The sequence below is a fragment of the Labrus bergylta genome, chromosome 21, assembly GCF_963930695.1.
Source record: "Labrus bergylta chromosome 21, fLabBer1.1, whole genome shotgun sequence".
Classification (NCBI taxonomy): Eukaryota; Metazoa; Chordata; class Actinopteri; order Labriformes; family Labridae; genus Labrus; species Labrus bergylta.
Window position 1 is genome coordinate 15606595 of NC_089215.1, and position 27041 is coordinate 15633635.

General features: G+C 43.6%; 1 protein-coding gene across 1 annotated transcript in view; it reads left to right on the forward strand.

The window, feature by feature from the left end:
• The window catches only part of ryr2a (ryanodine receptor 2a (cardiac)), a 75293-nt gene that overhangs the window by 16303 nt on the left and 31949 nt on the right, over positions 1-27041 (forward strand). Inside the window, exons 33-79 of the mRNA XM_065949267.1 lie at positions 38-181; positions 590-717; positions 1468-1613; positions 1804-1918; positions 2021-2153; positions 2582-2685; positions 2912-3047; positions 3141-3327; positions 3605-3716; positions 3838-3958; positions 4109-4278; positions 5844-6064; positions 7276-7366; positions 7580-7720; positions 8360-8523; positions 11391-11469; positions 11620-11709; positions 12010-12147; positions 12581-12658; positions 12793-12868; positions 13015-13138; positions 13507-13622; positions 14322-14386; positions 15612-15733; positions 15937-15986; positions 17695-17755; positions 18131-18369; positions 18468-18549; positions 18691-18821; positions 19494-19621; positions 19755-19947; positions 20498-20580; positions 20731-20888; positions 20966-21053; positions 21191-21283; positions 21425-21595; positions 22503-22562; positions 22651-22785; positions 23263-23375; positions 23453-23549; positions 23643-23749; positions 24204-24255; positions 24363-24413; positions 24689-24788; positions 24913-24992; positions 26220-26296; positions 26476-26549. Of these exons, the coding sequence (XP_065805339.1) occupies positions 38-181; positions 590-717; positions 1468-1613; positions 1804-1918; positions 2021-2153; positions 2582-2685; positions 2912-3047; positions 3141-3327; positions 3605-3716; positions 3838-3958; positions 4109-4278; positions 5844-6064; positions 7276-7366; positions 7580-7720; positions 8360-8523; positions 11391-11469; positions 11620-11709; positions 12010-12147; positions 12581-12658; positions 12793-12868; positions 13015-13138; positions 13507-13622; positions 14322-14386; positions 15612-15733; positions 15937-15986; positions 17695-17755; positions 18131-18369; positions 18468-18549; positions 18691-18821; positions 19494-19621; positions 19755-19947; positions 20498-20580; positions 20731-20888; positions 20966-21053; positions 21191-21283; positions 21425-21595; positions 22503-22562; positions 22651-22785; positions 23263-23375; positions 23453-23549; positions 23643-23749; positions 24204-24255; positions 24363-24413; positions 24689-24788; positions 24913-24992; positions 26220-26296; positions 26476-26549 (5424 nt within the window). The remainder of the gene's footprint in view (positions 1-37; positions 182-589; positions 718-1467; positions 1614-1803; positions 1919-2020; positions 2154-2581; positions 2686-2911; positions 3048-3140; positions 3328-3604; positions 3717-3837; positions 3959-4108; positions 4279-5843; positions 6065-7275; positions 7367-7579; positions 7721-8359; positions 8524-11390; positions 11470-11619; positions 11710-12009; positions 12148-12580; positions 12659-12792; positions 12869-13014; positions 13139-13506; positions 13623-14321; positions 14387-15611; positions 15734-15936; positions 15987-17694; positions 17756-18130; positions 18370-18467; positions 18550-18690; positions 18822-19493; positions 19622-19754; positions 19948-20497; positions 20581-20730; positions 20889-20965; positions 21054-21190; positions 21284-21424; positions 21596-22502; positions 22563-22650; positions 22786-23262; positions 23376-23452; positions 23550-23642; positions 23750-24203; positions 24256-24362; positions 24414-24688; positions 24789-24912; positions 24993-26219; positions 26297-26475; positions 26550-27041) is intronic.

Below are 27041 nucleotides of genomic sequence, written 5' to 3' on the forward strand. Positions count from 1 at the left end.
TATAACAGCATGTGCACTGATGAGTACTTGATGTCAGGTATAGAGCTGGACGAGGACCGAGCGATCGGCGGAGACGGTGACTTCACCATCAGGGGTCGGCTCATGTCATTGGTTGAGAAGGTATCGTACCTGAAGAACAAGATGGCCGCCCTTCCTGCAGAGAAGAAGCACAGGAAGCCCAGTGAGTCTTTCACAATAAAACACTGTCTTCATAAATATGATATCGATTTACTGACCTCAGAGACAGGTGAGTAACTCCTGATGGATCATTGTAACAGTAATGACCTCCGACCTGCTCCTCCAGCGCCCCCTACAGGACAAACTGTCACAGTGTGTCAGGGTTCATGAGGTTATCAACAGACTCAGTACATTGATCAGATTTTAATTCACATTAACATGACTCCATCAGTAACTGAAGCTTTGATGACTGTTCCTATCTCCATCTGGGATTCTTTAGAGGTTCACCTGTTCACCTGACTTACCTGATGTCTCACCTGATGTCTCAGCTGATGTCTCAGCTGTAGGTTAAGAATACGAGTGAGTTTATCAGAATATAAAGAGAGACCTGTGTTTGTTGTCGTGTCTTCAGGTACCTTACAACAGCTGATCTCGGACACAATGGTCCGCTGGGCTCAGGAGTCGGTCATCGAGGATCCAGAACTGGTCAGAGCCATGTTTGTTTTGCTGCACCGACAATACGACGGCATCGGAGGACAGGTGTGTGTGTGTGTGAGCAGCCTGTTTGCACTCCAGTGTTTGAATTAGGGTTGTTCTCAGGTGACTAATTTCTTTGCTAAACAGACATTTCAATTCAGACAAAACGACTTGTCTTAAATAGGGTGACCTGTCCCGATTTGACCGGGTCGTCCTGTTTTTAAGTCCCGTGTACCGAGTCCCCACAAGTCTTTAAACACTAACATGTCCCGGTTTTAACCCACCAAAACAAAATCCCATGTTAACAACTCTGATTGGTCTGTACATGTGTCAATCATTCTCAGGGTTTCAGCTGTAGCTTAGCTATCCTAGCTTATTATGCTAACAGGACCTGCTGCTTAACGACAGGTAGCCTAGCTTTCATACTGTAGAGAGCTCCAGGAGAGTTACAGCTTCCTTTGAAAGGTGCCAGCCAATGAATATGCTGCGTTCTGCACACACTGCAAGCATCCGTTTTCAGTTGCTCACAGTGGAAACGCAGACAAAAAAAGATCTATTAAAACGAGCAAACACAAACGTCTAAAAAATATGAATCTTTTTCTTCTTTACCAACTCATAAATGTGATCATGACTAGTGAAGGTGAATAAGATTAACTGTTTAACCGTTTAACGTCCCTCATTTAAATATTTTTATATATTTATATTTTATATATTCAGATCGATCAAAGTAAAGAATGATGTTCTACAATCAGTGACTGTTTACCCTCATGTTCACAGTGAGTCTCTCTCTCTCTCTCTGGCTCGCTCTCTCAGGTGCAGGCTCTCCCAAAGACCTACACCATCAACTCGGTCTCCATCGAGGACACCATCACCCTGCTGGCGGCTCTGGGTCAGATCAGATCTCTGCTCAGTGTCCGGATGGGCCGCGAGGAGGAGAAGCTGATGATCCGAGGGCTGGGGTAACAAAACTTTATTTAAATGTACCAGGTTAACAACAACAAGACGCTCATGATTGGTGGTTGGATGAGGACTGACTCAGCTTGTTGTTCTGTTGTGTTAACCTGATTATTATCATGTTATATCGTTATATATGGATGATTATAACTAGTGCAGTACAGGTGTGTAAAGGGGCTGTTGTTACCTGTGCAGTGACATCATGAACAACAAGGTGTTCTACCAGCACCCTAACCTGATGAGAGCTCTGGGGATGCATGAGACCGTCATGGAGGTGATGGTGAACGTGCTGAGTGGAGGAGACTTGAAGGTGAGCTTCACCTGTGGGGACAGGTAACACTGTGTTAATGAGACAGGTGTTATAATATCATAATAATCTGTCTATATTTACCTGTATTGTGTGTTTGTTCAGGAGATCACGTTTCCTAAGATGGTGGCTAACTGCTGTCGCTTCCTGTGTTACTTCTGTCGAATCAGCCGTCAGAACCAGAAGGCCATGTTTGATCACCTGAGTTACCTGCTGGAGAACAGCAGTGTGGGCCTAGGTGAGTCTGAGCGGGCGGGGCCTGTCACCTGCTCTGTTTACTGTCTGTTTGATTTTACTCCAATGATGAAGTTAAAGAAAAGTCTGAGACTGAAGATCGCCTACAACCTGCTTATTCAGTTTTATTATCATATGACTATATTCATTATTAAGGACACCACGGTTACTGATGTTGGTGTCTTTGTTGGAGTTGCTGATGTCGTTTTTGTTGTGTTTGTTGTTGCCTATGTTGTTGTTGTTCCTTCCTTGTGAAGCCTGATCAGTGTTTTGTTTTTCCCCTAATCTTTTCTCTCTGATTGTTTTTTGGACATAAAATCAGATTTATTGAAGCTGAATGTTGAAACAGACTCTCCTCTGCAACGGCTGAGAACTCTTTTAACCACGTGTGCTTCAATGATCTTCTCTCTCTCTCTCTCCCTCCCCCCCCAGCCTCTCCCTCCATGAGGGGCTCGACTCCCCTCGATGTGGCTGCAGCTTCAGTGATGGATAATAACGAGCTGGCTCTGGCTCTAAGAGAACCCGACCTGGAGAAAGTGAGCCTGTGGATACTTGTTAAAACTGTCAGATTACAGTGATCCAAGTTTATTATTAAAATGTTATATTAATTAAACTGTCGTTAATGTCAGGGGACTACATGTGTGACGGACTCCTTAAAGAACATCTTATAAATACAGATCAAAAATCAACCTAACCCTATGACCTGTGTGTGTGTTTGTGTGTATACCTGTGTATGACCTTAACGTTGGTGTACCTGTGCAGGTGGTTCAGTACCTGGCGGGCTGTGGGCTGCAGAGCTGTGTGATGCTCATTCATAAAGGTTACCCAGACATCGGCTGGAACCCGGTGGAGGGAGAACGCTACCTCGACTTCCTGCGATTCGCCGTCTTCTGCAACGGTAAAAACAAAAAGAAATGTTGACCTTCATTAGTCTTTATGCTGCAGGTAAATATCTCACCTGTGTGTGAACACCTGTGCACCTCGTGGACAGGTGAGAGCGTGGAGGAGAATGCTAATGTGGTGGTGAGGCTCCTGATTCGTCGGCCTGAGTGTTTTGGCCCCGCCCTCCGAGGTGAAGGTGGAGATGGGCTGTTAGCGGCGATGGAGGACGCCATCAAGATCTCCCAGGATTCCTCCAGAGACGGACCGTCGCCGTCGTCTGAGAGCAGCAAGACCCTGTGAGATGTCAGCTTTATTATCATCTTCATCTTCATCTTCATCATCATCATCATCATCCGTTAACACTTCTCATTGATCTGATGACAGATGAACAAAAAACAGCTGTTGGTTTTTCATCAGTTTAATTGGAATAATGCTGAACGGCATCTCATATCAGATAATTCTCATTTGTAATTAACATGTTTCCTGTGTGTGTGTGTGTGTGTGTGTGTGTGTGTGTGTGTGTGTGTGTGTGTGTGTGTGTGTGTGTGTGTGTGTGTGTGTGTGTGTGTGTAGCAGTGACATCACAGAGGAAGAGGAAGATGACACAATCCACATGGGTAATGCCATCATGACATTCTACGCTGCTCTGATCGACCTGCTAGGCCGCTGTGCTCCAGAGATGCATGTGAGACACACACACTGTAAACACACACACGCACACTCTACATCCTGCACACAGACACACACACTGAACACACACACACTGTCAACACACACTAACCTGCTCCCTCTTCTCTCTGCATTAGCTGATACATGCAGGGAAAGGTGAAGCAATCAGGATCAGAGCCATCCTGAGGTCTCTGATCCCCATCGAGGACCTGGTGGGAGTCATCAGCATCCCGTTCTCCATGCCTAACCTGGGGACAGGTGAGCACCACTGGCACCCCTCATGACCCCTCACCAGCCTCCCAATAAATCAATAACAAAATCATACAAAGCATGCTATATATGTTAATGTCCACTGTGTGTGTGTGTGTGTGTGTGTGTGTGTGTGTGTGTGTGTGTGTGTGTGTGTAGACGGTCACGTGGTGGAGCCTGACATGTCAGCTGGTTTCTGTCCGGATCATAAAGCCGCCATGGTTCTGTTCCTGGACCGAGTATACGGCATCGAGGACCAGAACTTCCTGCTCCACCTGCTGGAGGTCGGGTTCTTACCTGACCTGAGGGCCGCTGCCTCGCTCGACACGGTGAGACGGAGAGAGAGAGAGAGTGTGTGTATGTGATGACATTGATATATGTTATAATGTTGTTCTAGCATCCTCTAGTGGTGAAAATGTGAGTGTGAGTTATTATCCTACTTAATGAACTCATTGTCAAAGTGATTTAAACACAGGTATGATGACACACCATCAGAATCTTTTTTTTAACCTTCAGATGACGTACACATACTTCAGTGTCTGTTAAGAGTTCCATAACAAATGACAACAAATGGGTTCTTTGGGTTCTTTTTAGAATAAAGACAGACTGTTATGGCTTCTAACAAAACTTCCAGGTGAATGATGCAGAGCAGGTGTAACACACGCTATCAAAAAAAAATTGCCCCGGATCCAAAGTCAACTTATAACAGAAAACGTTCAGCAAAAATTAAACTCGACAAAATAAAGTAAACAAATCAGGTTGCTATCAAATTCATCTTGAGCTGCCGTTTGCAGTTCAAAAACTGTCCTGCTTCCCACTCTCACCCGTCTCACCAAGTGTCATTAATCACATTAAATTACCCCCGCCAATACGCTGCGGCGCTACTCCAAAGAGGGAGGAACAAGGCACAAATACCCCAAGTCCATTTACAAAAGCTAAAACCAAAATAAGCCAAAATAAACAATAATATAAACAAATAATTCTAATTAATTAATATTTGACTCTTTTGTATTTCTTAACCATAAAAAGTTCACATTTACATCTGGCCCCAACACAGATCCTGTCCTAAACGTAAACAGATTTGGTACCAAAGTTAACCAAACAGAGGGTCAAACAGAGTTTCTGATGCTGGGTTATTGATGATAAAGGATCACTGAGGGGTTAGTTAGGAGAACATCACGGAACACACTGAGTTTCAGAATAAAGCAATCTTTATTTGAACAGCTCCAATTCATAACAAATGTTCTCTGCAGACACTTTACAAACAGAGATATGAATCCACAAACAACCTGGATCAAAACCAGACTCATGTTGAACAGACAGAAACCTGCATCAGAACCAGACTCATGATGAACAGACAGAAACCAGGAGCAGAACCAGACTCATGTAAAACAGGCAGAAACCTGGAGCAGAACCAGACTCATGTTGAACAGGCAGAAACCAGGAGCAGAACCAGACTCATGTTGAACAGGCAGAAACCTGGAGGAGAACCAGACTCATGTTGGACAGGCAGAAACCAGGAGCAGAACCAGACTCATGTTGAACAGGCAGAAACCTGGAACAGAACCAGACTCATGTTGAACAGGCAGAAACCTGGAACAGAACCAGACTCATGTAGAACAGGCAGAAACCAGGAGCAGAACCAGACTCATGTTGAACAGGCAGAAACCTGGAATAGAACCAGACTCATGATGAACAGACAGAAACCTGGAACAGAACCAGACTCATGTAGAACAGACAGAAACCTGGATCAGACTTTCACAGGTCTAGTGTTTGTTTATCTGTTGTATAATGTTATTATCAGATTCACAACTTTAACCTGATCACACCTTCTGCCTCCCCCCACCCCTCTTTCCTTCTCTCTCTGTCTATTTCTCTCTCCCCCCGCTTCCAGGTGTCTCTCAGTGCCACAGACATGGCGTTGGCTCTGAACAGGTATCTGTGTACCGCTGTGCTCCCTCTTCTCACTAAATGTGCTCCTCTGTTTGCGGGGACTGAACCGTTCGCCTCGCTGATCGACTCCCTGCTGCACACCGTGTACCGCCTGTCCAAAGGATGCTGCCTTACCAAGGCCCAGAGGGACGCCATCGAGGAGTGTCTGCTCGCCGTCTGTGGGTGAGATGTTAAAAGCTTCACTTATACCTGAAGAGCCGGAACTTTTAACCCAGTTTAAAGTTACGGACTAGAAGTTGCTGAGTGTTTTTTGACTTCTTCTGCTAAGTACAAGTTTTACAGTTCATTTAAGCTTCTGTAACAAATCTAAATATGAAAATAAATCACTCATCTGCGTCCTGTGTAACGACTCCGACCGTCTCCACACGTGGACAGTGTGTGTTATATGTGCTGGGGTTAAACCTCATGCAGCCTAGACTAATGGAACCTTTACTAGAAATGTCAAAGGTGCAAACCAAAACTAAGAACGTATTCTCTCTCTTTAATTTAACCAAAAGACAAAGATCCCTCTGCGCTCAGCTACGTTCAGGAACATTGCCTTTAGCTTTAGAAACCGGCAGGTTTAATGCCATTCCAGAGGAAGACCGAGTTTGTTTGTTGTGTGAGTTAGGAGAAACTGAAAACGAGATTCACTTTCTGTTTTACTGCCCGATGTATGATGACATCAGGGTTGCTCTTTTTTTTTTAAATTACCTCAATTTAAGTAAATTTCTTTTGGCTAGACGATTATGAAAAAGCTGAGTTGTGTTTTTAAAAAAGGAACCTTTGTTATAACATATTTTGTTTGGAAAGCCTGGGGAAAAGACATAACACGTTGTTTAAGACTGAACTGTGACAGGAGCCGGCAGCTTTGTAATGTTATGATATGTTAATGTAAACCACTGCAACTGAATTTTCTGCTGTCTTATAAGCCCATGAGGGTTGGACACTTTGTGTGCATGACATAAAAATAAATTCAATCAATCAATCAATCCTGATCACTGGTAAGTTTGAGCGTCACATCTCTTATAAATACTGCGCCGCAGTTACCACCAACTCTCAGCAGACGTTCCTTTTATTCCAACTGTGCATGGCTGTTAGCGCCCCCTGTTTGTGAGTTAGATATTTTGTAAATGAGTCTGATTTATGGATAATTTAAAACACACAAACAGCACCAACACTGTTTGCTCTGCAGCTCAGTTAGAGGATCATTTAACTCTTTGTGTGTGCTGAAACAACCTCATATACAGTAACACCTGTACCTGGTCATGGTCTTCTTGATGGAAGCACATTTAAAGAAGAGTGTCTGCTTGTGTTAAATCTGAGCGCGTGTTCTCTAACTGCTACAATGCCTAGGGATAGTAACTACCGTGTGTGATGTGGTGACTGTGCAGGAAGCTGAGGCCGTCCATGATGCAGCATCTTCTGAGGAGGCTGGTGTTTGATGTCCCGCTGCTCAACGAACACACCAAGATGCCTTTAAAGGTAGAAACACATCAGTGTCTGTGAGAGGAGGGCTACTGTGACTACAGGAAGCTTTGTCACATTATGTATCTCATGAAGCTGTTAGCTCAGTGTTTCTCTACCACGGCATCAGTGTCTCCTTTATTATATTCAATTAATATAAATATGTTAAACATCAGCAGTTGTCCTCAGAGTCCATCAGGTATTAATGTTTGTGGTGCCGCCTCTCTCCAGCTGCTGACCAATCACTACGAGCGTTGTTGGAAGTATTACTGTCTGGCTGGAGGCTGGGGGAACTTTGGAGCAGCTTCAGATGAAGAGCTGCATCTGTCCAGGAAACTCTTCTGGGGGATCTTTGATGCTCTGTCACGCAAGGTACGACTGCACTTCACGTCTGAGTTTATAGAACATCAAATCAATCTGATGATGAAGATAATACATTTATTTATCAAGGCTCGTCTTCACTGTTTGTGTCATACAGGGACTTATTAACGATTTAACAGAGTCCAAGCAGAAGGCTCTTTATATATTTAGACTATGAACAGTGAATCCTTCATTTCCCATAATGCAACTGTTAGCATCTGTCTGCTGGACCTGCCATATCTCTTTGGACAACAGATTACATTATAAGGTCTAACTCCTGGAGACTTATACTTGTTACTTGTTAATTGTAATCGATCACAGTGCAGAATTGACATTTGACGCTAACACTATAGAGCTAGAAAATATCATGTCTAACCCTTTTTATGTTAAACTCTGAACATGTGATCATTTCTGCAGAAATGTTTTATAACTGAACAAAAACTTCATCAGCCCAGTCGCTTGTTCTTCTGCAGACAAACATCCTCATATAACCTGATTATTTTAAAGGTTTGTGTCTGAGTGATCAGCGGGTTAAACCTGCAGAAGCAGTCTAACACTGCTGTGTCATATGACACTTTATAAAACAATAATAATCAAAAGTCAAATCATAACTTTAATAATAATTCACCATTTTGTGTTTTGGTGCTGCAGAGGTACGATCAGGAGCTGTTTAAACTCGCTCTGCCGTGTCTCAGCGCCGTGGCCGGAGCTCTTCCTCCAGACTACATGGAGTCCAACTACATGGCCATGATGGAGAAACAGTCATCCATGGACTCCGAGGGAAACTTCACCCCCCAGCCTGCAGACACTGCACAGTATGCTACACCTTTATTTAGAAATAGTCTTAACCCCCCAGCCTTCAGGCACTGCACAGTATACTACACCTTTATTTATAAATAGTCTAAACCCCCCCAGCCTGCAGACACTGCACAGTATACTACACCTTTATTTATAACAAGCCTGAATGATACCATATCGCGCATTCTCAGGTCTAGTAGCTATACCAACAAACCAACAAAGTCACATGTGACCATGATGACCTGGACTGGTCAATATATTCTGGTTTAGTCAGAGGATCTGTTCCTGCAGAATCTTTTCACAAAGACATGACGATTCGGAGTGACTGAAAGCCCTGGCAGCAATCCAGGATTCATAGAACAATAGTTACTTTAGTTCTATTTCAACCTTCCTGACTTCCAGAGGTGGTGAATTAAGCACTGGATGATTCATATCAACATAGTCAAGAGGAATACCCAATAGACCAACCCCACACCCAGCAGATGGGGGGTGGGGATGTTCCCTCCGTAGAACCTTGTGAAGGTACTCAGTGAAGTCGAAGAGGCCTCAGCACAAATGGCCTCCAGGGGCACCCCTCTCAGGGTTATAGAGAGCAAAACCCTTTTTTGGACAACCGTAATACACAACAAGTTGGTAAGTTTGTATCCTTGCTGTACTGTCAACATATGCCCTTAAGGTTGCACAGGGCTCAACAGCTCTAACCTGGTGTCCATTTCACCTGGCAGAGGGTCAAAACGTGCCAGCTGTATGGGCTGATTGAGACCTTGATACAACCTTTGGCAGAAATGCGGCTTGTGGCATACACTGACCCCTGGTTCCTCGGGGTGCATCCTGAACCATGTGGGGCTAACAGACAAGGCATGGAGCTTCCTACACACCAATTTGCTGTAGAATTGGCTAAAGGTAGGCAGTCTTCACTGATAACCACTTTAGGCCTGCTTCTGCCAGGGGCTAAAATTGAGTCAAACATTAACAATCTAGCACAGTGGGCAGGTCCCAAGTTGCTTCTCTCTGGGCTTGTGGTGGACAAAACCTCACAGCCCCCCCCCTTCTGTTGTCAACCAGAAGGTGTGGAGAGGAGATGGCAGCTACATACACCCTCAGGTTAGAGAGGGAATGGCCAGAATCCAAGAGGAATTACAAGAACTCCAAGATGGATGGCACAGAGCAGCACTTAGATTCCACATTTCTGTCCGCACACAAGGCTGAGAACAGATGCCACATTTTCTCGTACTGCATGTGGGTAGATTGTGCCCTGGCATTCAACAAGAAAATAGAGCTCTGTCCTGAGCTACCTGTGACTGGGTTGGCTCAAAATCACTCGCCCTGTCCACAGTACATTGGACCTCTGCAGTGCTGAGCATATGGAAGGGCATGACCTTTAGGAACCTGTTGAGATGCCATGGATGTAAGTCAAGTCTGCCGTCCTTCTTGTCACAAGAATGTGAGTTCCCCCCAGGGTGAGCCAAGGGTTCTACTAGTTCGATGGCTCCCTTGCCCAGGAGAGCAGACAGCTTCTGGTCAAGGGCTGGGGTCCAACATCTGAACTGCAGTTGGTACCCCTGTGCTAAGGTGGAAACCACCTGGTGTTGAAGGTGGGCATCTGGTATTAAAGCAGCCAAGTAGCTGCCCTGCTGCTGAAGCAGACAACCGACAATCCAATCCCAAGGCCTGAGGTTCTGGCCCCTCAGCCTTTAGAGGCTCAGGGGGATGGTGGGGGGATTGGTGTCCTGATGCTCCCTGGTCTGTCCAGCCTAGATGGTCCGTTCAAGAGCCTCTAGATGCAGGGACGCATCACTTAGACTGTGGACTGATGCATACTGTGAATCTTCAAGTGGGGAAGTGGGGAGGCTGGGATGCAAACTGTGTCTGGAGACACAATAAAATCAGCAATGGTTGGCTTTATTGTTGGCAAGTGGCCTAACCTGAACTTGGCTACATTTTGCATAGCTGCGAGGGCCCAGCCATCAAATCTAACTTGGGAGGGGGCTTTTAATTCTCTCCAGCATGCATGAAACTCTCTTAGTTACCCTTATGAGGGAGGCACTGTGAAGGTTGCTAGGGCCTAACTGCGCTCAAAAAGCATTTGCTGGAGGCGGCTGTGTTTGAGGAGGGTCCAGCTGCAGACGAGCCAGGGCCCTACAAATGGTGCTGCCACGGTGATACCAGTTAGTTTTAGCAAAATGCTGCCCACTACTTAGAAAATCAAATCAAACCTGTTCAACAAAGACAGCATGGACGCATCCCAGTTGCCAACATGACGTTGTTGCAACATTGGCAGGTTGGCTCAGGCACCTTAGCTAAATGCAACAAAAAATAAATTGAAAACACACTATACTGGATGTGGACGAAGACACACTACCTTCAGCAAAATAAACTTTGATACCAACAAGTTTGTCAGCGACCAACCTAGGGACGGCAACTTAAAGAAACAGAAGGCCAATCTTGTCTCAGCCTCTCGAGGGTGACTGAAGAGAAGCAGCACCGACAATGGTCACATGGCTACCAGCGCCTAGCTCAAAAGTGAATGCGACTACGATAGTCCAATACCTGCGAGCAAGAAGATGTAAAGGAACTGATCCTCTGATGACACCGGAATATATAGACTAACCCATCATCGGGTTACTTTGTTGGTATAGCTACTCGACCTGCGCATGCTGGATATGGTATCATTCAGTTCTTAAAGCACTGCCTCTGGTGGTCAGGGAGGATTAAATAGAACAAGTCTAAACTATACAGCCTGCATTATAACTTGATACCGATTCTTATTTTTATATTCCACAGTTGCAACACAGATGTGATCATGTTCTGTTGTTATAATCAGAGTACTTTAATGTGAGTTCAGTCTAACAGCTGTTTCTGTTTGTCTCTCTGTGTCCGTCAGTGTTTGTGTTCCAGAGAAACTGGATTATTTTATCTCCAGATATGCAGAACACATCCATGAGAAGTGGAGTATAGAGAAGGTGAGGACATGGTTACCTGTTGTTTCTGTGTTATAATATTTTAAAATGAGTAGTTAGATAAAGAGTTGTATTGTTATTACAGTGTTATAATATAATGTTATAAATTAGGAGTAGATGAATGTGATTGGTTTAAACGTGTGTGTTTGTCAGTTTTCTAGCGGCTGGTCGTTTGGAGAGCAGCTCTGTGAACTCTCTAAGAGTCAACCGTTACTGAAACCTTACAAAGGCCTCTCTGAGAAGGTAAAGGTGTGACTGTGATGGCATACTGTACCTGAAGCAGGTAACTCTGTGCAGTCAGCTGTTCTTCTGCACAGTATCACAACATTTAAAGTTTTTAATTCACATTAAAATTGCATCTAACAATGTAGTGTGTGTGTGTGTGTGTGTGTGTGTGGTGTGTGTGTGTGTGTGTGTGTGTGTGTGTGTGTGTGTGTGTGTGTGTGTGTGTGTGTGTGTGTGTGTGTGTGTGTGTGTGTGTGTGTGTGTGTGTGTGTGTGTGTGTGTGTGTGTGTGTGTGTGTGTGTGTGTGTGTGTGTGTAGGATAAGGATTCGTACTGCATTCCTGTCAGAGAGTCTCTGAAGACAATGTTATCGTGGGGCTGGAGCATTGACAGGATCAGAGAAGGAGACCCTGCAAACCTGCACAACAAGTCCAGGAGGATCTCACAGGCCAGCCAGGTACCACACACACACACACACACACACACACACACACACACACACACACACACACACACACACACACACACACACACACACACACACACACACACACAAACACAACTTTGGCCTCCTCCTTTGTCTGGATGATGAGTTTAAAAATAATGTTGGCTCCGATCAGACTCGGAGCGAGGAGGATGTGGGTTTACGACATGATCTGACCCATCTACCATATGATTGGCTGGCTGAACAGGGCGCCAGTGCCATCAACAGCGCCCTTCTGAAATATTGAAAAACTTTCAACCAGAAGCGCTCAGAGAAAAGACGCTGGGCAAGGGGGACACAGACCTTAAATAGTTTATTCATTTTTATATATACGTATCAGCTAACATCAGTCGATGAAGTGTGTGTGTCTCAGCTAACATCAGTACATGTGCTGTGTGTGTCTCAGCTGTCGTTTGAAGGAACTTCATCTTTCAGCCCGAGACCGATCGACATGAGTAACGTCACTCTGTCCAGAGACATGCAGGTCAGACTTAAATATAAGATATGTGTTTATTCAAACTGTGCATTAAATTGACTATAAACAGCATGACATCGTCTATAAACAGAGATTAAGCTGGAGGTGTGTGTGTGTGTGTGTGTGTGTGTGTGTGTGTTCAGTCTATGGCTGAGCTGCTGGCTGAGAATTATCACAACATTTGGGCGAGGAAGAAGAAAAGTGAGCTGGAGGCTAAAGGTAAGAACAGCATCTGAACTGTTTTTTACGTGTGCTTTATTTAAAGTCACAAAGATGGAGGACGTGTAGCTTTACCTGTGTACCTGAATCAGAGGTGATGATGCCGACTGTGTGTTTCTTCTCTCCTGTGATGTTTTATTGATCAGGAGGAGGAAACCATCCTCTGCTGGTTCCTTACGACACTCTGACGGCTAAAGAGAAATCTAAAGACAGAGAGAGAGCTCAGGACATCCTCAAGTTCCTGCAGATCAACGGATACACCGTGTCCAGGTAACACACTTCAAACACAGGTAAAGGAAACACATCTCACCTGGAAACTCGCCTGATGAGACTTCATGTAGAGCTGGAGAATTACTCTGATGTTGGGAAAGAATAGCTTCAAACCAAACTTGGAAAATAAAGAAGCTAACATATCAGCGGTAAGCTAACACATTGGACTTGAGCTAACTTAACACATCAGAGCTAAGCTAACACATCAAAGTTTGATGTTTTGTTGTTTCACAGTGTATTTTGTGAGTCTCAGATCGTGTATTCAGTTTGTTTCAGAGGGTGTATTCTGTGTGTTTCAGACGGTTCATTTTTTGTGTTTCAGAATGTGTATTCTGTGTGTTTAAGTGTGTGTATTTTGTGTGTTTCAGAGGGGTTAAGTCTCAGGAGCTGGACACGCCTGCCATAGAGAAGCGTTTCGCCTACACCTTCCTGCAGCAGCTCATCACATACGTTGACCAGGCTCACCAACACATGATGGAGTTTGGTGAGAAATACAATAATTACTGTTCATGATGCATCCTGTCTGTGACTCAACCTGGACGCACGTGATGGGAGTGGCTAACATTGGCTAATGCTAATGCTTCAGCAGTTGATATGAGGAACAAGTTATTGTTTTCCATTATCAGCAGTAGCTTCTATATGATGAATTAATGAATGAAACCTTTATTGCCCCTAGGGGTATTTGCCTTGCACAGAGAGAATAAAAAACACAATACAAACAAACTCTTACAGGACAGCACAGAAAGAACACATAAAACACACTAAAGCATCACATGATTCAATGAGGGATTTCAGCAAGTTAAATAAAGTGCAGAGTGCCAAATTCGTCCTGTATAATCAGCTCTTATTAAGCACCTAAATACTGTGCGGTACAAAGGATGTAATGCCTCTTTTAGTCCTCATTCTAGGCATTCTGTACCTGCGCCCTGAATTCAAGAGTGATATGAGGTCAAAGTATGATATATAAATCTGCAGGTATTCTCTGTGAATTAAAAGTTAATGAATCAAAAGATGTATCCAGAGACCAGTGTGAACCTCTGCAATACTCTGTCTGCTCTGTAGGACTCTGACTTCTCTGTTGGACTCTGACTGACTCCACAGATTCACATTTAACAAATCAGATGATAATAAATAACTACTGAAACATGAATGTGTATGTGACTGTGTTCTTCCTTTTGTTCAGATTTGGGAACTCGACTGAAAGGAGACAAGATTCCTCATGAACAGCAGATTAAATTCTTTGGAAAGGTCAGAAAATAACATTTAATTATATTTATCAGCCTGTTTAGCTCTTAACTGTTCGCGCCTAATGGTTAGCTGTTAACCATTTGCTAATAGCTCTTAACTGTAAGTGCATAGCTGTTAGCTGTGAACTGTTAGCCTTTAGCTATTAGCTCCCCATAACAAAGTTTTACCATGGTATACCATATTACGTACCATGGTAAACTATGGTACGTACTATGGTATCTCAGTAATTACTATGGTATACCATGGTACATACCATAGTACCTGGGTAATTACTATGGTATACCACGGTACATACATAGTACCTGGGTAATTACTATGGTATACCATAGTACATAGCATAGTACCTGGGTAATTACTATGGTATACTATAGTACCTCGCATATTACTATGGTACATATCACATTATCTAACTGCAGTACTCCAGTTATTACTATGGTTCCTCAGATCAATCAATCAATCAATCAATCTTTATTTGTATAGTGTCAACTCATAATAGCTAGGCTACTACCAAATAATTTTAATCACTTAGGTCCCATGGTACCTGTGTGATCCACACCACAGTACATTGAAGGTTGCCATGGCAGTACCAATGTAGCTCACTCTGAAAGGAAATTGTGACACACCAGGCAGAATCAGGAGAGGAGAGACTCTTTGGAGTTGGGAGCTGCTGTGCTTCTCAGTCAGGGATTGTCTTTTGTGTTTTGTCATATTAGTTTCTCAGATGATCTTTGTTATCATTTAGTTTGTGTAATAGTAATAAAGTTTGACGCTCCCAAAAATCCCTCTTCTGTATTCGCATCCAAAAATCCACAGGACCAAAAAGAAAAAAAGAAGGAAAAAGAGGAAAAAAAAGAAGAAAGGGAGAGATTAAACAAAAGTGAGAGGAAAATACAAATAAAAAAATAGATAAATGGTGAGGTTGAAAACTGGGGTTGATTTAATAGTTTTATTATTTGTATTATATTTAAATTAATTACAAAATAAATTGAGTTACTGTATTGTGTATTTGCCTCTGTCCATTATTTCATCAAATTGTTTTTTGTCAAAGTATAAACTGTGGGATGTATGGTTCAAATATTTTGACAAAAATGTCCCATGGAATTTTGGATAATAGTATGGTATATGAACTGATATATTTGGCTGTACTATGGTACTTTTACCTTAGGACCTTAAATTTGCATGCGTGCGTGTCTGTGTGTGTCTGTGTGTGTGTTTAAACCGTCAGGTGGTCTTGCCGTTGGTGGATCAGTACTTCAAATACCATAGGCTCTACTTCCTGTCCACAGCCATCCATCCAATAAGCAGTGGAGGCCACGCCTCCAACAAGGAGAAAGAGATGGTGACCAGGTGAGACCAAGTAAAGACACCTGTATGTTTTTGTGTTCTTGTTTAAATGATCAGTAACTGTATCACTGAGCTCAGGTGGTAACAGTCATCAGAGTGAGTCGTCTCTTTCTTCTTCTGCTGCTCCCTCCTTCTGTTTCAAACCTCTGATCGTCTTGTCTCTTCCTCTGATTCCCTCTCTAAATTTCCACCTTCAACCTTTTCAGTCTTTTCTGCAAACTGGGAGTTCTGGTCAGACACAGGATATCTTTATTTGGTAAGGATGTTCATGCTTAATCTCCTCTTCTCTGCTGTTGATCTGTGTTTGTGTGTGCAGCATGATGGATTAACTGCTCGTATCATCGTGGAGGAACTCTGAGGGTCTGATTCACTGAAGGATTGTGCAGCTGATGTTCCTTCTCTAGCTGCAAATGAGTCAATGACTTCGTCTGATTCACAAAAACACACAAAGGGTTAACTATTCCTCTAAATGCACTGCAGAGCAAACTGGGTCTCTGTGCGTCGGTGCAGGTTGTATTTAAATGTATTTAATCTCCTTTGTTAAAAGACTCTATCTTACAAACAAGGGGGCGCTAACAGCCAAGCACGGTGAGAGTGAAAAATGTTTGTCTTCTGAGAGTTGGTGGTAACTGTGCCGCAGTATTTACAGATGTCACGTTTAAACTTTTCAGTGACCAGGAGAGCAATTCCACTTCTGTATGTCTTCAAAATAAAAGCGTGAGAGTGCAGCTCCGTCAGTGTGAGAGTGCAGCTCCGTCAGTGTGAGAGTGCAGCTCCATCAGTGTGAGAGTGCAGCTCCGTCATTGTGAGAGTGCAGCTCCGTCAGCGTGAAAGTGCAGCTCCGTCATTGTGAGAATGCAGCTCTGTCAGTGTGAGAGTGCAGCTCTGTCAGTGTGAGAGTGCAGCTCCGTCAGTGTGAGAGTGCAGCTCCGTCAGTGTGAGAGTGCAGCTCTGTCAGTGTGAGAAAGCCTGATAGTTATCTGCTTTGAGAGTTAGACTCAGAGACGGAGCAGATAGAGGGAGAACATGATGAAGGATTAATGGAGACATTAGAGACTGTTATCATTCTTAGTGAATCAGACCCTGAGACTCTCTCTGACCTCTCAGCTGCTCTCCTGTCTGGTTTCAGTCTCACAGTTGTGTTCACGTCTAAACGATCTGCTGCTGAACAGAGCTGCTGTGTATGTGAGTGAATGTGAGCTCACATAAATGGCTGCATGTACAAATGAATCACATACTCAAACACACAGACATCACACTCACTTAGTAAGACATCATATTTTAAATGGTTCTTTTGGTGTCTTCTTGTTGTAAATCCATCAATAAGTAAGACATCTTTTGTGTTCTACATATTAGTGTCCTGATGTTCTTTAATCGATACTCAGCGTCCAGAGTACTGATTGTTGATTTAAAAATGTTATTGAAGCTGTCACCAGAGTCTCCGGACCACGGAGGAGAAAAGCTTTAGAATATTGATTTTATGATAAGTGACAATTGAAGTTAAAGTGATGAAAAAGTAAAGCTCATACTGAGTATATGTTTAGTTTAAGATATCAAGATTCAAAACAAACACACTGTGTGTGTGCGCACAGCTCCACAGCGCTCATAGTGGTCAAACCCAGCACTGCACAAATGTAGGGGTTAAAGTGGAAATTACTTTAATGATTAATTTTATTGTTGTGTGTATTTGTTGTGTTGTTCATAAAATCACATATATAACCGGTTTGATTCACGCACAACACAACACGTGTTTGTGTGTGTGTGTGTGTGTGTGTGTGTGTGTGTGTGTGTGTGTGTGTGTGTGTGTGTGTGTGTGTGTGTGTGTGTGTGTGTGTGTGTGTGTGTGTGTGTGTGTGTGTGTGTGCGCGCGTGTGTGTGTGCGCGTGTGTGTTTGTGTGTTCCATCCTCACACTCCAATGTTCAGAGTCGTAAATGTTCATCATGTGACCCTCTCACCTGTCCAGGTAACAATGCCACCTCCATAGTGAACTGTCTGCAGATCCTGGGTCAGAGTCTGGATGCCAGGTGGGGAAACACACACACACGCACACACACACACACACACACACACACACACACACACACACACACACACACTCCGACATGAATGTGTGTGTCAGAGTGTGTGTGTGTGTGATATTAAAGGTAAAACATCTTTCGTCAGGTTAAAATCTTTCAATCTGAAGACTTGCAGAGTTTCTGATGATGTTATTTGTGACGTCATAAAGTTCAGTCTAGAGTCTGTGCAGGTTTCCTCGAGTCGCACATCAACAAGTTCAAGTTCAGCTTGATTTTCTATCTTAATATTAATTATATAAAGCCTTTTTAATCAATGATTTATGATGAATGATGTATATTTTGTCATGAATGAAATCAAATTAAACCTCTGTTATCATTTAGGACCGTGATGAAAACCGGTCTGGAGTCGGTGAAGGTGGCTCTGTGCTCGTTCTTCGTCAGTGCAGCCGAGGATCTGGAGCGGACTCAGGAGAACCTGAAGCTGGGTCAGTTCACTCACAGTCGGGATCAGCCTCGAGGAGTCACTCAGATCATAAACTACACCACGTTCGCCCTGCTGCCCGTCCTCTCCTCGCTGTTTGAACACGTGGGCCTGCATGGCTTCGGAGAGGACCTCATACGTACGTACTGGTCTCTACATGTGTGTCTGTGAGGACTGAGTCTGTATGCTCCTCGTTATATATATATATACATGTTGAAGTTCTGTTTCCTCCTCCAGTGGACGATGTTCAGGTCTCCTGCTACAGAATCTTAAACAGTCTCTACCTGCTGGGAACCAACAAGAGCATCTATGTGGAGAGGTAAAGATTGATAACATCTAATGAGATACATGAAAGATGATTCATTTAACATTCAATTCAATCTCTCCCTCTCCCCCTCTCTCTCTCCCTCTCGCTTTCTCTCTCTCCCCTCTCTCTCTCCCTCTCTCTCTCGCCCTGCAGACAGCGTCCGGCGTTGGGGAAATGTTTGGCAGCTTTCTCTGCAGCGTTTCCTGTCGCTTTCCTCGAGCCGCAAATCAACAAGTTCAATAGTTTCTCCATTTACAACAACAGAGCGCACAATGACACAACAGGTACACACTACAACGACACAACAGGTACACACTACATCGACACAACAGGTACACACTACATCGACACAACAGGTACACACTACAATGACAACAGGTACACACTACAATGACACAACAGGTACACACTACACCGACACAAAAGGTACACACTACACAGACACTCAGTGTCTATCTGAATGTGTATCTCAGTGTGTATCTGAGTTTATCTCAGTGTATATATCAGTGTGTATATCAGTGTGTATCTGAGTGTGTATCTGAGTGTGTATCTCAGTGTGTATCTGAGTGTGTATCTCAGTGTGTATCTCAGTGTGTATCTGAGTGTGTATATCAGTGTGTATATCAGTGTGTATATCAGTGTGTATCTCAGTGTGTATCTCAGTGTGTATCTCAGTGTGTATCTCAGTGTGTATCTGAGTGTGTATCTGAGTGTGTATATCAGTGTGTATCTGAGTGTGTATCTCAGTGTGTATCTGAGTTTATCTGAGAGTGTATCTGAGTGTATATCAGTGTGTATATCAGTGTGTATCTGAGTGTGTATATCAGTGTGTATCTGAGTGTGTATATCAGTGTGTATCTGAGTGCGTATCTCAGTGTGTATCTGAGTGTGTGATAAACTCTCTGAGCTCTGTGCAGGTTACACTTTATTACATCATGCCCCCCTCCCTGTTGTAGCTCTGGGTCTACCTGAGCAGGTGGAGGATGTGTGTCCGCTGGTCCCTAACCTGGAGAAGTCTCTGGAGGAGATCTTGGAGCTGGCAGAGTCGGGCATGAGATATAACCAGATGCCTCATGTCATGGAGGTCAGATCATCTTATTAAACCTTATATTAAACATTTATTTAACAGAAAAAACATTACCTCCACCTGTTTTTATGCACACAGTGTTATGTCAGGTTTACCTGTACAGGTGTGTAATGTTGTGTTGTTCCTGTAGGTGGTGCTGCCCATGCTGTGCAGCTACATGTCTCACTGGTGGGAGCACGGAGCAGAGAGTCACCTGGACAGGCGTGACACATGCTGCACATCGGTCACCTCTGATCACATGAACTCCCTGCTGGGGAACATCCTGAAGATCATCTACAACAACTTGGGCGTCGACGAGGGCACATGGATGAAGAGGCTGGCTGGTAACCATGGCAACACACATCCCACACCAGCTTCATTGATCATCATTTTACAGTATGAGAGGAAAAAAGCCTTTCGTGTTTGTAGGAAAAGTCATCGTTGATTTTAATTCTTTAAGTCTCCTCCTCTTATCCTTGCTACTCCTCCTCCTGTCTCCTCCCATGTCTCCTCTCCTCCTCCTCTTCTTCCTCCTCCTCTGTGTCTCCTCCTCACCTCCTCACCTCCTCACCTCCTCACCTCCTCTTCTCCTCCTCCTCCATGTCTCGTCTTCTCCATGTCTCCTCTCCTCCTCTTCCTCGTCCTCCTTGTCCTTATCTCCTCTGCTCCTCCTCCTCATCTCCTCTCGTCTCGTCTCCTGCTCCTCCTCCTCGTCTCCTCCTCGTCTCGTCTCCTCCTCTCTCTTCTCCTCTCGTCTCCTCCTCCTCCTCGTCTCCTCATCTCCTCCTCCTTCTCTCTTCTCATCTCCTCTCCTCCTCCTCCCCTCTCCTGCTCCTCCTCTTCATCTCCTCCTCCTCTCCTCTCCTCCTCCTCTCGTCTCCTCCTCCTCCTCAGTATTCTCTCAGCCGATCATCAGTAAAGCTAAACCTGAGCTGTTAAAGACTCACTTCTTGCCTCTCATGGACAAACTGAAGAAGGTCAGTCTCTTTCTAGACATTTACATACCAACCTTACCTACCTTACATGTGAAGTACTCTGAAATACTGTGAGTTTCACATCATACAGCTGTAGAGAAAAGCTTATAAATGTGTGTTCAAATAAAGATTTATGTATTCATATTTGGACAGAAGGCGGCGGTGGTCCTGTTGGACGAGGAGCAGAGTCGGGCGGAGGGACGGGGGGAGATGTCTGAGACGGAGCTCCTCATCATGGATCAGTTCACTGTGCTAGTCAGAGACCTGTACGCCTTCTACCCCTTGCTCATACGATTCGTCGACTACAACAGGTACTCAGCTCTCTGATTGGACCATATAAACACTGACATCACAGAGTATGGAGTAATGTGTGGTGTTGTGGTGTCAGGGCTCGCTGGCTGAAGGAGTCCAGTCCAGAGGCCGAGGATCTGTTCCGTATGGTGGCCGAGGTTTTCATCTTCTGGGCCAAATCTCACGTATGTTCACTATTCACTTCAAAACTGTCTTCATTAAAAACACTGTTTATGTATTCATTTGTAAGCACAGTGTTTATGAATATTTATGGATATATTGATTCTCATAATAAAGCCTCCCCTGTGCTGCGTGTGTTCAGAACTTTAAGAGGGAGGAGCAGAACTTCGTGGTGCAGAACGAAATCAACAATATGTCGTTCCTCATCACAGACACTAAGTGTAAGATGTCAAAGGTCAGGGGTCATCTCATCTTTCTTTATATTTATATATTAACACAAATATCATAATATCATATTATCATAAAGGCAAGAACAGGTGAACCACACCTGTCCAGAGTTTAAAGACTCTCCTGATTCACTCCTGTGTCGTCTCAGGGCATCGTGTCGGACCAGGAGAGGAAGAAGATGAAGAGAAAGGGCGATCGATACTCCATGCAGACCAGTCTGATCGTGGCCACTCTGAAACGTCTGCTTCCTGTCGGTCTGAACACCTGTGCACCTGGAGAACACGAGCTCATCGCCCTCGCCAAGAACAGGTTCAACCAGGTGAGAAACGCCGAATATTAACCTGAACCTGAACCTGTAACCTGTAAGCATGATGTTTGATAACGTAATGTTTAATAACAAGATGTTTAATAACGTGATGTTTAGTAACATGTTTAATAAAGATGTTTAATAACAATGTTTAATAACAATGTTTAATAACAATGTTTAATAGCGTGATGTTTAATAGCGTGATGTTTAATAACGATGTTTAATAAAGATGTTTAATAACAATGTTTAATAGCGTGATGTTTAATAGCGTGATGTTTAATAGCGTGATGTTTAATAACGATGTTTAATAAAGATGTTTAATAACAATGTTTAATAACGATGTTTATAACATGTTTAATAACAGGTTTAATAACAATGTTTAATAGCGTGATGTTTAATAGTGTGATGCTTAATAACGATGTTTAATAACGCTATGGTTAATAACAATTTTTAATAACGATATGTATAACATGTATAACACAATGTTTAATAACGTGTGTGTGTGTGATGTTAACGTGTGTGTGATGTTAACGTGTGTGTGATGTTAACGTGTGTTTGTGATGTTAACGTGTGTGATGTTAACATGCGTGTGTGATGTTTAACGTGTGTGTGATGTTAACGTGTGTGTGATGTTTAACGTGTGTGATGTTAACATGGGTTTGATGTTAACGTGTGTTTGTGATGTTAACGTGTGTGATGTTAACATGCGTGTGTGATGTTTAACGTGTGTGTGATGTTAACGTGTGTGTGATGTTTAACGTGTGTGATGTTAACATGGGTTTGATGTTAACGTGTGTGTGATGTTAACGTGTGTGTGATGTTAACGTGTGTGTGATGTTAACGTGTGTTTGTGATATTAATGTGTGTGATGTTAACATGGGTTTGATGTTAACGTGTGTGTGATGTTTGTGTTTGACAGAAAGACACAGAGGAGGAAGTCAGAGAGATCATCAAGAACAACCTCCATCTTCAGGGGAAGGTGACATATTGAATGAAACGATGTCATTACAGATCACATCATTACATTGTTAATACGTTTATATTTATGATATCTGTGTCCTTGAAAGCTGGAGGACCCGGCGATCCGCTGGCAGATGGCTCTGTACAGAGATCTACCAAACCACCCAGAGGACTCGTCTGATCCTGAGAGGACTGTGGACCGAGTGCTGGACATCGCTCATGTCCTCTTTCACCTGGACCAGGTGTGTAGTCTGAAGCTCACCTGTCTGAAGCGTACCTGTCTGAAGCTCTCCTGTCTGAAGCTCACCTGTCTGAAGCTCTTCTATCTGAAGCTCTTCTATCTGAAGCCCACCTGTTTGAAGCTCACCTGTCTGAAGCTCACCTTTCAGTTTTGACTACACTCCAACACTCAGCTCTTTTTTCTCACGGCGCCAACACAAAGTGAAAATAGTCTGAGAGAGTCTGAGAGAGTCTTGGTGTCAGGAAGCTGAGCCATGATATTTTAGTCTGTTAAGGTTTAAGTGGTCCACTTTGTCCTTACTGACTGTCACAGCATCACTCTGTGAGTCCAGATGTGACAGCTCCTCACAGATGACATTGGCAGCAAGTTTCTGACCTGTACAGGTGTAATAATACATACCTGTGTAAACAATCAGCTTCTGTAACTGAATCCTTGTTAGAACAGGATGACTGCATGTTCTCTCTGTCTCTGTGTGCAGGTTGAACACCCTCAGCGCAGTAAGAAGGCCGTGTGGCACAAACTTCTCTCCAAGCAGAGGAAGAGAGCCGTTGTGGCCTGTTTCAGGATGGCTCCTCTCTACAACCTGCCCAGGTGAGCCTGCATCATGAGACAGGATATATGCAGAGAGTGTGTGTGTGTGTGTTATAACAGTTAACGTCCCCCCTCAGGCACCGTGCCGTGAACCTGTTCCTGCAGGGCTATGAGAAGTCGTGGATCGAGGCTGAGGAGCATTACTTTGAGGACAAACTGATCGAGGACCTCGCTGTGAGTCTGGGTCAAAAGGAAGATACCATCTTCTTCTTCTGTGGTGTTAAAAGCTGCAGACTTATCCTGTCCGTATTTATTTGTTTATTTCAGAAACCAGGTGATCAGGAGATGTGTGAAGAGGAGGAGGGGCTAAAGAACATCGATCCTCTTCATCAGCTCATCCAGCTGTTCAGCAGGACGGCCCTGACCGAGAAGTGGTCAGTGTTCATCCCTGTAACTCACGCACGCACGCACGCACGCACGCACGCACGCACGCACGCACGCACGCACGCACGCACGCACACACACTGTGACAGTATAAAGTGTATTTATCAGACTTGGTCCAGAACATCATGTGGTCCATTATTCAGAATGATTCAAACAGAACCAGAGTCTCTCTCTCTACAGTCGGCTTCTCACAGAGCTGCAGGACAGGGACAGTGATTACAGACAGTCAGTGATACAAATAAAACTGTTCTTTAATGTTTCTGAAATGAAAATAAAAAGATTAAACACATGCTGGTGTGTGTGTGTGTGTGTGTGTGTGTGTGTGTGTGTGTGTGTGTGTGTGTGTGTGTGTGTGTGTGTGTGTGTGTGTGTGTGTGTGTGTGTGTGTGTGTGTGTGTGTGTGTGTGTGTGTGTGTGTGTGTGTGTGTGTGTGTGTGTGCGCAGTAAACTGGATGAAGATAACCTATACATGGCGTACGCTGACATCATGGCAAAGGTAATGAACACCTGAAACGACATTTCTATAACTTAGTTTACGTACACCTCATCATCTCTCTCTTTACTCTCTCTCTTTATTAACTCTCTCTCTTTCTTGTCTCTCAGAGCTGTCATGATGAAGAGGACGAGGATGGAGAGGAAGTCAAGAGCTTTGAAGTAAGTCATCTGTCTGTATATAACCTGTCTGTCTCTCTGTATATTACCTGTCTGTCTCTCTGTATATAACCTGTCTATCTGTCTGTATATAACCTGTCTGTCTGTCTGTCTGTATGTATATAACCTGTCTGTCTGTCTGTCTGTCTGTCTGTCTGTCTGTATATAACACATCTCTCTATATATTACCTGTCTGTCTGTTTGTATATAACCTGTCTGTCTGTCTGTCTGTCTGTCTGTCTGTATATAACCTGTCTGTCTCTCTCTGTGTTGATCAGGAGAAGGAGATGGAGAAACAGAAGCTGTTGTATCAGCAGGCTCGTCTCCACGACAGAGGAGCAGCAGAGATGGTTCTTCAGACCATCAGCGCCAGCAAAGGTTCATGAAAGAGTTCAAGTGTGGATGTTAGAGCAGACTATAATCTGACACATGTTAAAGTGATACCTGCTGACAATACAAACTGAAACTCTGCTTTATTAATGTGTGTGTTACATGTGCACAGGTGAGATGGGTCTGATGGTGGCATCCACTCTGAAGCTGGGCATCGCCATCCTGAATGGAGGAAACTCGACGGTCCAACAGGTACCTCACTAATCCTGACTGAGAGTAAGAGATCACCTGTTTAGCTCTTTTGGAGACATTAGTATTTGGTTTGGTTACGTTTGGTTGACCACTAGGAGGAGCTGTGAACCCATTAACCTAATCTGTAAAAGTTCCCCAACAGTGGTTCAGAACGTTTCACAATGCCATTTTTCCTTTGGTTTATCTTCCAACTCCAGATTTCAAATCACCCTGCACTAAAAAGACTTTAGACTTTAGACTTTATTCTCTCTATTCTCTAAAGTCTAAAGTCTAAAAAGAGGGCTGAACAAAAGACTTCACAGCTGCTCATATGGCACCTGATTTAACCATAGAATGACAAAGAGGTCACAAGGTCACAAGGTCGTGGTCACTTGAACTCTACGCAGTGGTCAGTGACTACTACATATGGTTCACCTGACTATTACTTCAGATGGGTGTGTATATTTGGGGAATTGTCCAATAGTTTGAAGTTTTAATGGTGCACACGTCTTGAGACGTAATAAATGTACATGTTAAGATGTAATATTTTGACTAATTAAGACAAACAAATGTGATGTGTTGACATGAACGTTGGACTAAAAGTTGTGAACCCCTAACCCTAACCCACGATACATGTGGAGTGTGTTTGTTCCTCTTACACATGCCTGTGTCACGTTAATAATCATAAATTAATTAATACCAGTTATTATCTTACTGTGTAGATATTCATATTCAGGTTGTCATGATACCACAGTTGAAAAATTTGTCTTTGTTGACCTAAAGACAGGAAAACCCTAACCCACGCCCCTAACTATGAATAACATAAAGCCTGATTGATTTGAGTGGATTCGATGCAGAAGTATAAACCAGACTTTATCCTTCATCAAATCAAAACGGATGAGTCATCAAAACATCCCGTACAGTGTGTGCTGATTGAGACATGAGCTAATCAGACCTATTTGTTTTTTTTAACCAGGCTGTAAACATGTTAATCTGTGCTGTAAAGGCTTTTTTGAATGGGTGTGTATGTGACTTCCTGTGCTTCTACAGCTAGCCTCTAGTGGACACTCGAGGAACTGCAGGATTCTACACTGTCAGCAGAGTAGAATCCTGCTGCTTCCTTTTCGTTCCCTGCTTTGGTTAAACATCTGACTGAAGATCTGTAGCTTTTTGAACAACTCTCTTTATATGATAATGTTTCTCTGCTGCACTCCTGTCTTAAATCGGACTCCTCTGTGTTTTTGAAAGAAAATGTTGGACTATCTGAAGGATAAGAAGGATGTGGGTTTCTTCCAGAGTCTGGCTGGTCTCATGCAGTCCTGCAGGTACAAACACACAGCCTGATAATATCATGGATGTACTGACAGTGTGTGTATCCTGCAGACAGATCTGTTCTGACTCTGTTTCCCCTAAGAGCTTCACTGTTTGCTCAAATACACAAGACAAAGCTTAAAGTCAGTGTTTCTGATGAGTATGTTTCAGACTGTGTGTGCATGTGTTTCAGTGTTCTGGACCTGAATGCGTTTGAGCGTCAGAACAAAGCAGAAGGTCTGGGCATGGTGACCGAGGAGGGATCAGGTCAGTATGAGAACAACAACACTTAGTCAGTAAAAGGCTCCTGAAGATGAATGATTAGCTTCATAGTGCTACATAATAATGATTACTCAACATGCAAAGAGTGTTTCTCAGAGGTCTGCAGCACTGAGCTCTGCAGCACTGAGATGTCATATGAAAGAGAACATTTTCCAACTGGTTCATCGTTTTAGATCCAATGAAGCTTCAGTGTTTATCATCTCTCCATCCTGTCAGCAGTCTGAGGATTATCTCTATTTCATTTAGTCACACCTGTTAAAATCACAGTTACCTGTTCTGATGCACCACCTGTGATCTGATGAAGGACCTACAGGTGTGTGTGTGTGTGTGTGTGTGTGTGTGTGTGTGTGTGTGTGTGTGTGTGTGTGTGTGTGTGTGTGTGTGTGTGTGTGTGTGTGTGTGTGTGTGTGTGTGTGTGTGTGTGTGTGTGTGTGTGTGGTCATTATGGTACATAAAGTATCATCACGTCATAATAGG